At 43.3% G+C, this 12,101-nt stretch overlaps 1 protein-coding gene across 1 annotated transcript in view; it reads right to left on the minus strand.

Annotated features, from left to right (window-relative positions):
* The window catches only part of DOCK3 (dedicator of cytokinesis 3), a 611,447-nt gene that overhangs the window by 147,531 nt on the left and 451,815 nt on the right, over positions 1–12,101 (minus strand). Inside the window, exons 15-18 of the mRNA XM_065408097.1 lie at positions 8,285–8,447; positions 7,615–7,721; positions 6,676–6,847; positions 5,622–5,719 (exon numbers count right to left, since the gene is read on the minus strand). Coding sequence (XP_065264169.1) covers positions 5,622–5,719; positions 6,676–6,847; positions 7,615–7,721; positions 8,285–8,447 — 540 coding nt within the window. The remainder of the gene's footprint in view (positions 1–5,621; positions 5,720–6,675; positions 6,848–7,614; positions 7,722–8,284; positions 8,448–12,101) is intronic.

Raw genomic sequence — 12,101 nt, forward strand, 5'->3', positions numbered from 1 at the left:
TCAAATATGGACATGGAGGAGTAGGCCTGTTTTGCTCATAATCATATAAGTCAACATTCAATACGTAGCATTATTCAAAAATGAGTACTATTGAAGTGGGCAGGTTTTTTGGGTTCACTATCCCAGAGCCCAAACACACCACCTTCCAATTCTTAAATTCTGCAAAATAAATTGCAGGAAGGGCTCTCTGCATTTCTGGAACTAGTGGAAGGGATAGCCACTGTCTTCATATCTGGCATGCATGTGTCCTTCTCACAAGTGTGTGAATGTATTCTGAAATATCATCTTTGATCTGGAAAAGCCTGGGGCATGTAAGATAACAGAAGAGTTGGAATTCAGCACAATAGAGATTGCCAAAATTTGTTTTTGTTCTGTATTGGAAGGAAAACAAAACCTTTTTAATTTTTTTGCTAAATGAAATTGTGTTTAAACATCTATGTTTGGATTGAAAAGGCCAGGTTTTCAAATTGGGGTTTCTCTCTCTCTCTCTCTCCCTGGAAATGACCAGAGAGGCCACCCTGGACCTCAGAAATGTTCTTGTTAAAAACTTCATCAAAATACATACATATCTGTGAAACATTTCAGTGTTGGTGAAACAGCTTACTGTGACGAAAAAACATTTTGTCAAAAATGTTCTGACCAGCTCTAATTTTGAGGACTAAGGAGAGATTTGGAAAAGTAGAGAGAGATAAAGAAGGCCTCCTGTAGATTGTTAAGCAGTTGGTGTCATGGTAAGAGAGAATGATCTACTTGCTCTGAAGGGAAGGATCTGGGCAAGACATAGAAGAAAAGAGACCTAAAAAGTTGAAATAAATTTGATTATCCATCTGGCATTTTCTGAGCCTATTCAGATCCAAATACTGAAATTTTTGAGGTTTGTCATTCATAACTAATAGCCACGAGGTTGTTGCTTTGTGAACAAAAAGAGCTGTATATTTAGCTCAGAAATCAAATTGTCGACTGGAGCTTCAGTTCCATCATTGCCTCCATGCAACTAATGAATTTTTGAGTATTCTTGCTTATTTAGGAAGGGAGTTCAGAGACAGCCACCTTTTCAATATTTCCACACAAAAAATGTGGTTAATTTATAGGTAAGGTTGCTTAGCTGTACTTTCTCACAACAATGCAAATACTAAAAAACAAGGAAATCATATGTTACGGCAACATTCACCCCAAACACAATAATGGCCAGAGACCCCTTTTACAATCACAGATAGGAATCAAGTTTTTACACATTCATCCTGAACACACAGGCTGCAGACCCCCAGCAGACTAGACCTGAGAGTTCTCCCATAGCTCTTACAGGCCAAAATGATAGGTGCAGGTTACATAATCAGATAACAAAAGACCATCCGGGTTATTTTAATTCATAGACATAACAAAGAAGGTTTCCTTTCTTTCATGTTGCAAGAGTAAGAGGAGGATAAGGAGGTGTTAATTACCAGTACAGAAACTGGAGTGCTTCGAGATGTTTTGTCCCTATGGGTGCGCACGTGCCCATGAGCTTTTGATCAGAGATTTTTCATCAGCAGTATCTGTGGGTCTCACCTGCACCCTATGCATAGTCATGGTCTGGACTGAGGGAATATAGGAAGAGGCATAAATCAATTAATGACGAGTTAATGATGGAATTATCGCTGCTAGGGATACCATCCTGAATCTCTGCAATTTTTTTGAAAGTGTTCAGAGACCTGAGGTCCAGGTTCAGTCTCCATTCCCCTTTTCTCTTGGGAACCAGGAAGTACCTGGAGTAGAAGCCTTTTTAGGTCAAACTGTGAGGAACCTGTTCAATTGCCCCCCAGCAGCAGGAAAGATTCTACCTCTTGCCTTAGGGCACCCCATGTGAGAAGGATCGCTCAAAAGGGATGAGGAAGAGGAAATGGGGCTGAACAGGATGGTGTAACCCGACTATAATACTTCAAGTATCCATCTGTCTGATCTGATGTATTCTGGGAGAGGTGTACATCACAGAGTAGCAGTTGGGCAGGGTGGTGCACCATAGGATCCATAGTGAGGTGATTTGTGACCAAATGGTCAAAATGAACAAGAGGCTGGTTAGTACCAGCAGCATCGAGAGAGGCCTGCAAAGAAGCTTTGGTATCATCTGGTGTAAAGAGGTTAGCCGGGGCTCATCCCTCTCCGGGGCGGCGGAGAGCCACACTGCCTCACTATACACTGTTGATGTCTTGGGGGAATTAGTCCGGCCGTGGGAGTCTCCCTCGGCGGCCCTTGCAGCAACTGAAATAAGCACAGTAAGCCCGGGCTCTAGGTCAGGGCAGGGCAACAGTGGGTCAGGTGCTCAGGCCCTCAGGCAGGGCTGAGCAGTGGCAATGAAAACAGTAGCAATGAGCTCAGGCCTCCAAAGGACCTGAGAGAGGGGGAGACTGCCACCCACAAGTTGGGTGGCAGGGGGGGATGCAGGCCCTCCCACTCCACTGCGTCCCAGCCCGGGGCCCTCGCAGTGGCAGAAGACCTGCTGCTGTGTCAGTGGGGATCCTGGCCGCAACACACTGAAATGGGCTCTGGCAGTGTTGCTGCCAGACCAGGGTCGGCTGCCCCTGAGCTACTTCCAGACTCCCCCTCTGGTGGTACCTGGGTCACAGTGGTGTCCTCCAGGGGGTCCAGCACCAGGGGTTCCTCGGGGTAGCTAGCGAGAGGCAGGCCCAGCAACTCCTCCGGGTAGTGGGCCTGGGGCAGGCCTGGCAACTCCTCCGGGTAGTGGGCGAGGGGCAGGTCAGGCCAGTCCTTGGGTGCACCTAGGGCCGCAGGGGCTTCCCAGTCGCAGGCCAGGCCAGAGGCATCTGGCCTCCCCGGCAGCTGTCTCTCCAGTGAGTTCTGAGGTCGAGCCTTTGTACTTCTGGGGCGCCGCCTGACCCTCTGAGGGGCGGGCTCAGAGCTCCCTAGCTCCGCCCACTCCGGGGTCCGGAAGGGCTCGTCCCTCTCCGGGGCGGCGGGGAGCCACACCGCCTCACTACATCTGGCCTTTGGAGATGATGGTTTGAAACTGGTTCTTCTGGTCCTGAGGCAAGTGATCAATAAAATGAGAGAATTTGCTATAATGTGTGGAGTCATATTTTGACAACAATGCACGATAGTTGGCAATCCTGAATTGTAGTTCAACTGAAGAGTAACTCTTGCAGCCAAGGAGATCCAGGTGCTTAAGATCCTGGTCATGAGGAGCTGATTTGGACAGCCCCTGTTTCTCTCATTAACCACGTTGATCACAAGAGAGTTTGGGGAGAGGTGGGAGAAAAAGGTACTCTGAGCCCGTGCCCAGCACATAGTACTTTTCGCCAGCACTCCTGCATGTAGGCAGGATGGCAGCCAGTGTTTTCCAAATGGCCAGGGTTATCCTGCCTGGAGTAGAAGTATGCAAGGTATGCTGGGGTTCCTGTATCCTCTTTAGGGGAATCTGTAAACTCTCAGTCACTCTCTTCTTTAGTTCTTGAAAGACTTTGATAGGGGAAAGGGGCATAATTGCCACATCTGGAGGAAAATGATTTATTGGAAGGTAATGCCTCCTTTTCTTCCCTTAGCTCTTGTTCTTTCAAAGGGTCTTCCTGGAGAATAGGGTCCCACTGCCTGCTTTTCTTGGTAAGTCCTCTTCTGTGAGAGCATTCTATAAAATTAGTCAGCATAAGAAGCCCATGGATTCCAGAAAGCCCATTGTGGAGGTGTATAAGGAAAGGGGAAGGGACCGTAAGGGTTCTCCTGCCAAGGTTGGCAGGTTGGAAGTTGGCTCGTTACAGGGGTCTTGTCCTTACAGTACACTGCTGGAGAGGGAGGTTGGAATGGAAATGTGGTGGAATCCTGGACAGAAATGTTTGAGTCCAAGGAGGTGTTGCCTCCCTGTATCTAACAGAGGAGCTAGGAGTGTTGGTACTGTTGGTCATGTCAGTACTGGTGGTTGTGTTGGTACTGGATTCTGAGTTGGAACCAGTGGCTGACTTTTAGTGTGCAGGTGCACAGAAGCTGGGAAGTATGTCAGGACAGCTGGGTACATTGGTACCGGTAGGAAATCCCTGTGTACCTCTCAGTACAGCGGATTCAGGCTGTGACTCAGAGAGCCTCATGATAGAGGAAACTGGTTGGTATCAGCAATTCTGGACACTGCTCCTCAGGCTGAGGTGAGTTGAGTGGTACTGGAGACAGCATGGATGGGTGGTCCATATGTTCCTTATGCACAAAGCCTGAAGAGGGTGCCTGGATTGGGGTCGGTGGCAGTTTCTTCAAGTCCATGGGTTGGAGGGCTTCAAGGGTACCGACAATCGTGCTGAACAGGGCTGTTTGTCCTAAGACTTCTCAGTATGTGTGCTGGAAGTCTTGTTCATGAGTACCAACATCTTGATACCAGAGGAGGTAGAAGTCTAGTTGTACCCATTCTGCCTTCTCAATCCCTGGCCTTTGGGGTGACTTTCCCCTTCTTTTAGATGCCACATATGGGGTAGTGATGTCTGTTCTTTTTAGAGGGCTTTGAACTCTCTGAAGCTACCCTTTCTCTGCTCACCGGAGCCAAAGTCGTCATCAGAATGCTCTGAGAGGTTGATGCCAATGTATGCACGGAGAGTCGGACCCTGAAATGATGGTGGCTCTCAAGGACTGCTCCATAAGAAGTAACTTTAGTCTGTCCTCTCTCAGCTTCCTGGATCTGCTCCTGAAGTCAGAGCAGACCTTACACTTTGATAGGGCATGGGACTCTCTGAGGCAGCCGGAATGCCTGTTGCCAAGGGGAAGGACCAGTGGCAGGTCTGGTAGGGATTAAAATCCAGGTTTTTGGGCATAGCCCAAGGAAGGAGGCTGCAGACAAAGGAGGTCAAAGGGCAGAGGCTGTGAAAAACAAGGTTGGGGGAACCTCCAAAAGCACAGCTTGTACCAAGAAGAAACAAATATAATAAAATAATAAAATAAATGGTCAGCTAGGTATGCTAAGCTAGCAGACACCACAATGCTCCCTCTCTAGCTACAGGTGGTTGAAAAGGAACTGGAGCTGCAGTGGGTCCGCTCCTCGCTAATATACCATTGGTCCAGAGCACGAGGATGTGTAGGAAGCAGGCACAGACATGTGGACACTGCTGGTGAAAAATCTCTGATCAAAAGTGCCTGGATGTGTGGCTGTGTAAAGTGGAGCCCCTTTGGGACAATAACTCCAAGAAGAAGCTGTAGTTGGCAGGGATAATATGGATTTACTGTGTGTTTCTGGAGTTTAGGATTTTTGAATTACAGTGTTTTAAATTCCCAGCTTTCATACATTTATTTTCTTAAACTTGTCTAAATTCTCTTTCAAATGTATTAAATAACTGCAACATTCTAATGCTGTTATAGATTAATGTGTAATGTTCAACATTATCTCAATCTTTAACTTTTTTTTGGTCAAGGAATAAAGCAGAAACATGATTTTTCCTTATCTACACACTGAAAATATATATACACAAAACCCTGAGCCCCCTAAAAAATACCAGGTACATAACATCTTAGATAACAGTCATATTATCTGGACTTTAAAAATTGACAGCAGAGAGTCAATCACAGGAAGGCCTCTTCTGGTTTGCTCCCTCAAATACTTCATTATCATAAAAAATAATTTTTCCGTCAGTAAGAGTGACCATTAGTTGATTCAGTACCTTAACAATTTCCTCGCCATTGACATGCCTCAGTCTTCCTAGGATATCCATTACACGGTCTGGGTAAGCCTTCCATTTTAAGAGGGCAAGCAAGTCCACTGCAAAATGACACAAGAAAGGAACATGCACTCTGATATACTGTAAAGCACAAGGACACTGAAGAATGTCTAGTACAGGCAGTACATGGCTGGGATACTAACGTTCAGAATCAGTATGACAACTATAGAGGGCCAGACTGGCCACTAAAAGAAAGAAAGAAATGTTTCAGTTTCCACTGCACATTTAGATCTTGTCTGTGGTCTCTCTCTCTATCGCTTTTCACGCAATATGATGAAAGACTGAAACATGGTATAAGTTTAAGTGAAGCCTCTAAAATAGTTAACAACAGTTCAAGAATCCTTCCCATAACAAAAGCTTGTGGGTTAGAAACACACCCAGAATCAGTCAAAATTTATAAACAAGTAAGGTAGGAAGAAAGCCACCCCCAAGATGTGATAGCGATTGAAGAGGCGATACTTGTTCCATGAATTACTCCTCACCTCAAAGAGAAAACCCAAGGAGTAAACCCAGAAACATATGTTACATTATTGCCAAAGAAATGAATGGTGTTTAAAAAGTAAAGGTTGTATCTCTCCCCATTTTGTCTTGACGTTGCATTGTGGGCAGTCACATTTCACCCTTCGATGCCCCTGAGGACTTGAAGTAAGCAACATCAAGCCTTGATCACAGAAACCTTCAATACAAAGCCCAACAGAGCTAATTTAGAATTGAGTAAACAAGCTAACTTTGAATTTATTATTCTCATGAGTTTAATCAGAATTAACAATGTTTTATCCTAGCTTTTGTGCCTCTATTTACAGAATATACCTACTATCTCTGTTACAAGTTAGTATGCTCATTTCCTTAAAAAACCCTTTCTCTACTCATTCCAGTAGCAATGGAGCTTAGTAAATATAAGCACAGCTAACATTAACCCATAGAAAAAAGGAACATTATAGTGAAAAAACAGAACATGTTTCAATGGCCTTGTTTTCAAAAGGGACAGTTATGGTACCGTTCTGGGTGAGTTTGGTGGAGGAGAGCTGGGTGGAGATCGAGAAGGTCTCTTTGGTACTACGCTGGAAAATGAGGCTTGAAGGGATGTTAGGGCAGCCGTTGTAGTCCTCTTTGCAGCAGGGCAGCCCCAGGTACAGAGCATGATTATTAAATGTGCTGTTCTCATCACACTGCAGATACAGAAAGGAAACTAAATTTTACCCAGTTGATTTACTTTATTCCACACATTCATGCCTTGCTAGCCTGAATTATTATTTGTATTATCATAGCACCTAGGATACTTAGTCATAAATCAGAATGCCATTGTACGATCCTCTGAGTGCACAGAAAATCTATACACAGAAACCTATGCTTGTCATCCTCAGGTACAGTACATTAAGTCACCTGTGCTTAAGAAAATGTGGTCTCCCACTCACGCATCCCTTCAGAACTTTTAAGAATCTTCCAGATGTAATGTATCTGTTTGAGAGCTATATATATACATTGAAGGAAAAAACTAGGGTAACCTTGTAAGGACAAAATTACTCAGCTAGAGTTTTGCCGAGCAGGATTATGGTGTCTCACATTACTAGTCTAGTCCATAACAGCATGTTTTCAGAGCATAAAAGCGTATAGTAATAACATACCCTCATAGCATTCTTGGGTGGTTATGAATACTAGTGAGACTGAATTTAAAACCAGAGAGGAGTAACAAAGGTCATTATAATTTGAGGGGGGAAATCAATTGTACCTGAAAAATGACACCCATCTATACCAAGTCCTATAAATTGGGATCTGTTATAAATAGGTTCAGAATCCTATCACTATTTCCTCATGTAATGAAAAACAGCATTATCAGAAATGCAATGACATTTACTCAAATATATCTACACTGAAGTAGGGATAAATAGGTGGCAGGTCTGCAGTGCAGCATTAGAAGAGTTGTGAGCTATGGTACCTTATAAACATAAAGCTCATGGATATCATCCGATAGGGTGGTGCCATCATCCCTCATCAGAGGAGTGAATGCAAAGCCAACAAGCTTTTTTTCTCCTTTGTCTTTAGCTGCAACAGGAAATAAAGAACATAGAGAAACATTTCTGCATATGCTGCAAGTGTGAGTGTGTATATTTCCCCCCCCCTCACTCTCTATACTACACACTCACTCCTTTGCCTCTCTGTATTTCTAACAACCAATGCACGAAGCCACATCAGGATTCATCTATCTATCTATCTATAATCGATAGCTAGATAGATACACACACTGTACTAGGTCTCAGTTTATGCTATTGACCACAAAATTAGTCTCTACAAATGTAAATCAGACAAGCTTTTATCAAGATTGTGTTGACCAGAGTAAATCATATGCACAACTTGAAAAGACAATATGTCAAAGAACACAGTAGGAAAATAATATGGGAGTCTGTTGTCCTGAACTGCATGTTCTAATTTAGACCCTTTTTTTCTATTCTCTAACAACTCTTGATAGCACCAGGATCCTTAACACTGTACTTATTGTACTTTAAGATTCCCTCTTCCAGTGACATAGCATTTTAATCCTCTACTTGTAATGGAAAGAAATCAACATTTTTAGATTTGTTTTGGACAAAGGATTATGTTGCACTCACTGGAGCAATGCCTGAACTCAAAGCGAAGGTGAGACCCACGAAACCTGTCAATGGGGATGGGTAGCTTGATAATTTCCCCCCAACGAGGGCTGTTACTGTGGTAGAGGACAAAAGAGTGGTATGCACTTCTGTTTGGCTCTCCTGAGCCCAAACTGATACAGTCCTGGAACAAAACAAAAAAGAAAGAATAAAAGACATCACACTGCTACACAAGTCATTTTTTTACATTGTGTGAGCCTCATGCTGAGGTTACTGAAATCTAGTGTCTTTTTTTCCTCTGTATAATTCATACCCTTCTGCAAACACAAGAACAGAGATAGAAGGAGAATCCTGGATGCAAAGGAATCTGAAGTTTTTTGAAGGCAGATTTTTAGACTGTGCTTTGGATCAGAGGTATAGCTCTGGGACCTGTGTCTCAAGCGGCATTCAAACAGGATTTGTTTGCTTTCTGTTTTCCTCAGATTATTATTTAGTTTTACCTTTGTATCAAGTAAGTACAGGATATATATTAACAAAGAGACCAGAAGGAAAAATGGGCAGTAACAGATAATTACTCACTTGTAATTAGGCTTCTCTGAAAACATCATTTAGCTAGATTCCTACTTTTGGGTCTCAGCTCACTAATGTGATACAGGGAAGAACTCTCTGAGCTCTCAAATTTTTTTGGCTCTTTGAAGCACTGGCCATACGGCCTCGTTCTGAGATCAAATGCCAGTGCCCCAGTGCCCTTAGACAGAACATTTTATTTCATGTCACTGAGTAATGGCAAGCAAAGAACATTCAGGTTAATAATTACCACCTAAAGATACCAGAGTGGATTCCCACTCTTGGGGACTAAAAAACTCCAGGGTAGTCTTGACTAATCTATACATTATATATTATTAGCGGGCGCCAGTGTTCTCTGTCCTCACGGCTTCTCTCTGGCTTCTCTCTGGATCCATATATTATGTAATATTAAATATGATGTTTTTCGTATTTAATGTACAAATACAAAATAAACATTGAAAAATTGTTGGCGCCCGCCACACTCTTCTGAAAACATGAATGTGCTACTGGCCACAAAGAGGTTGGGGACCACTGCTCCAGGGTTTGTATTGAAATACAGATATACAAAAAGGTAAAGCACAAGTGCATGCACTGGGCTGGACACTTGCAAAGCAACCTGGAAGCTCTGACTACACCATACATCTTAAAACAAAGCAGAAAAAGAACAGCTGAAAGAATCTGCAAGTATAACTTCCAAGAAAAATTGATTTTGTTTATGTTACCCCCATTCCCCCCAGGAAAATAGTAACCCAGTATTTGGATTATTGATTTTTTATTTTTTGTGTGGGGTAGGTTCCCCCCTTTTAATGTTTTGAACTTCTCTATCAATTTGAAATATTTATATGGAAGGAACAGAACAGAATGAATTCAAAATAGAACAGGTGCAGAGAATGGCTACTAGAATGATCGAAGGAATGGAAAACCTACCTTATGAGAGGAGACTCAAAGAGCTTGACTTATTTAGATTAACCAAAAGAAGGCTGAGGGGAGATATGATTGCTCTTTATAAATACATAAGAGGGATAAATACCAGGGAGGGAGAGAAGGTATTTAAGTTAAGCACCAACGTGGACACAAGAACAAATGGATATAAACTGGCCATCAACAAGTTTAGGCTTGAAATTAGACAAAGGTTTCTAACCATCAGAGGAGTGAAGTTCTGGAACAGCTTTCCCAGGGGAGCAGTGGGGGCAAAAAACCTAACTGGCTTCAAGACTGAGCTTGATAAGTTTATGGAGGGGTGGTATGATGAGACTGACAACAATGGCATGAAGTGGATCTGTGACTGCTAGCAGCAAATATCTCCAATGGCTGGTGATGGGACACTAGATGGGGAGAGCTTTGAGTTACTACAGAGAATTCGTTCCCAGGTGTCTAGCTAGTGGTTCTTGCCCACATGCTCAGGGTCAAACTGATCGCCATATTTGGGGTCAGGTAGGATTTTTCCCCCCGGGTCAGATTGGTAGAGACTCTGGGAGCTTTTTTTGCCTTCCTCTACAGCATGGGGCAAGAATCACTTGCAGGTTTAAAATAGTGTAATTGGTGGATTCTCTTTAAATCATGATTTGAGGACTTCAGTAACTCAGCCTGAGGTTAGGGGTCTGTTACAGGAGTGAGTGGGTGAGGTTCTGTGGCCTGCAATGTGCAGGAGGTGACTAGAGGATCATGATGGTCTCTTCTGACATTAAAGTCTATGAGACTGTAATGTAACAGAATACTCTGGGGGCACTAGGACTCAAGTGCCCACCCCCCCAGGTAAAACGGCAGAGAGGAACCAGCCAGAAGGAACAAAAGCAGCCAAAGCAGGGACCACTTGACATTCAGTCAACTTTCTAAAACTTTGACTGGATTTTCAGTGCCCTATGCTGACTGGCTGTTTGCTTCAACGAGAGCCCTGCACAGATACAAAATTTGTATCTGCATTTGATCCATGATCTGCAAAAATGGTCCATGGATATAAGGTGGATATCTGTAGAGTTGCAGGGCTCTAGCTCCAACCCTCTCCCTCCTTCGCAGTCTCTTCACCTTACCCCCTTCCCTATCAGCCTCACTCTCCTTCCCTACCCTTTATATTTAGCTTATCTCCTTCTAAGTAACCCCTCAATAAATAAATATAATCATGTAACATATGACATTTGCTGCCATTAAACTGTTCATGCTGCTTGTGTATTATACCCTCTTCCCCAGCCCTGTGTCGGTCTTGTCTATTTAGACTGTAAACTCTTTGGGGCAGGGACTCTCTACTACTGTGTATTTTTACAGTGCCTACAACAATTGGGTTGGCTCTTAGGCACTACAATAATATATACAGTATAATCTCTCTTAATATTGCTAGAAGCTAGGATATAACAGATAAACTGATCAGCACTATAAGGAGTTTATATCATGGAAGTAGATATGCAGTAAGATTGGATACAGGCCTGGGTGAATGGTTCAATATTGTGACTGGAGTTAGACAAGGGTGTGTGTTATCATCAATCCTCTTTGCATTGGTGGTAGATTGGGTGATGAAGCAGGCAACACAAGGCATCATGGACGGTGTAAAATTGGTTAGCAGAGACTAGTTACACAACCTTAACTTTGCCGACAACATTGCTTTACTGAGGCCAGGTCTACACTACTGGCTAAATCAGCATTGCTGTGATCCCTGCAGTGGTGTCGATTTAGCAGGTCTGATGAAGACATGCTAAATCGATGGGAGAGCACTCTCCGATCGATTTGTCTACTCCACCTCTCTGCCAAGAAGCATAAGGGAAGTCGGTGGGAGAGCGTCTCCCATCAACACAGCGCAGTGTGGACACTGCGGTAAGTGGATCTAGCTACGTTGTAACTGAAGTATCGTAACTTAGATCGATTTACTGCCATAGTGTAGACCAGCCCTAAGTATGAAGTGGAATGGAATGACTGCCCTTACATCAGAGGTAGAACAGGAAGCAGCAAAATTTGGACTGAAAATAAATGCAGAGAAAAAACAATATTATGAAAGTAGAAAACTGGACAACAGATACAAAGGTGTACATGGATGGAAAAGAAATTGAACAGCTAGAAATGTTCTGTTACCTGAGTGTGTGTGATGTCATTCAAAGGTGGCTGTGATAAACATATTCGCACAAGATTAGGAAAAGCAAACACCACTTTTGGAAGGATGACCAAATTTGGTCAAACAGACCTTCACACCAAATGATAGGTCAGATTAAACCATGCGATTGTACTGAGCATGTTTCTGTACAGAGCAGAGACATGGCCAATGACTGTGGCTAACAAAAAGAGA

Source organism: Emys orbicularis, chromosome 7 (assembly GCF_028017835.1).
Source record: "Emys orbicularis isolate rEmyOrb1 chromosome 7, rEmyOrb1.hap1, whole genome shotgun sequence".
NCBI classification, from domain to species: Eukaryota; Metazoa; Chordata; order Testudines; family Emydidae; genus Emys; species Emys orbicularis.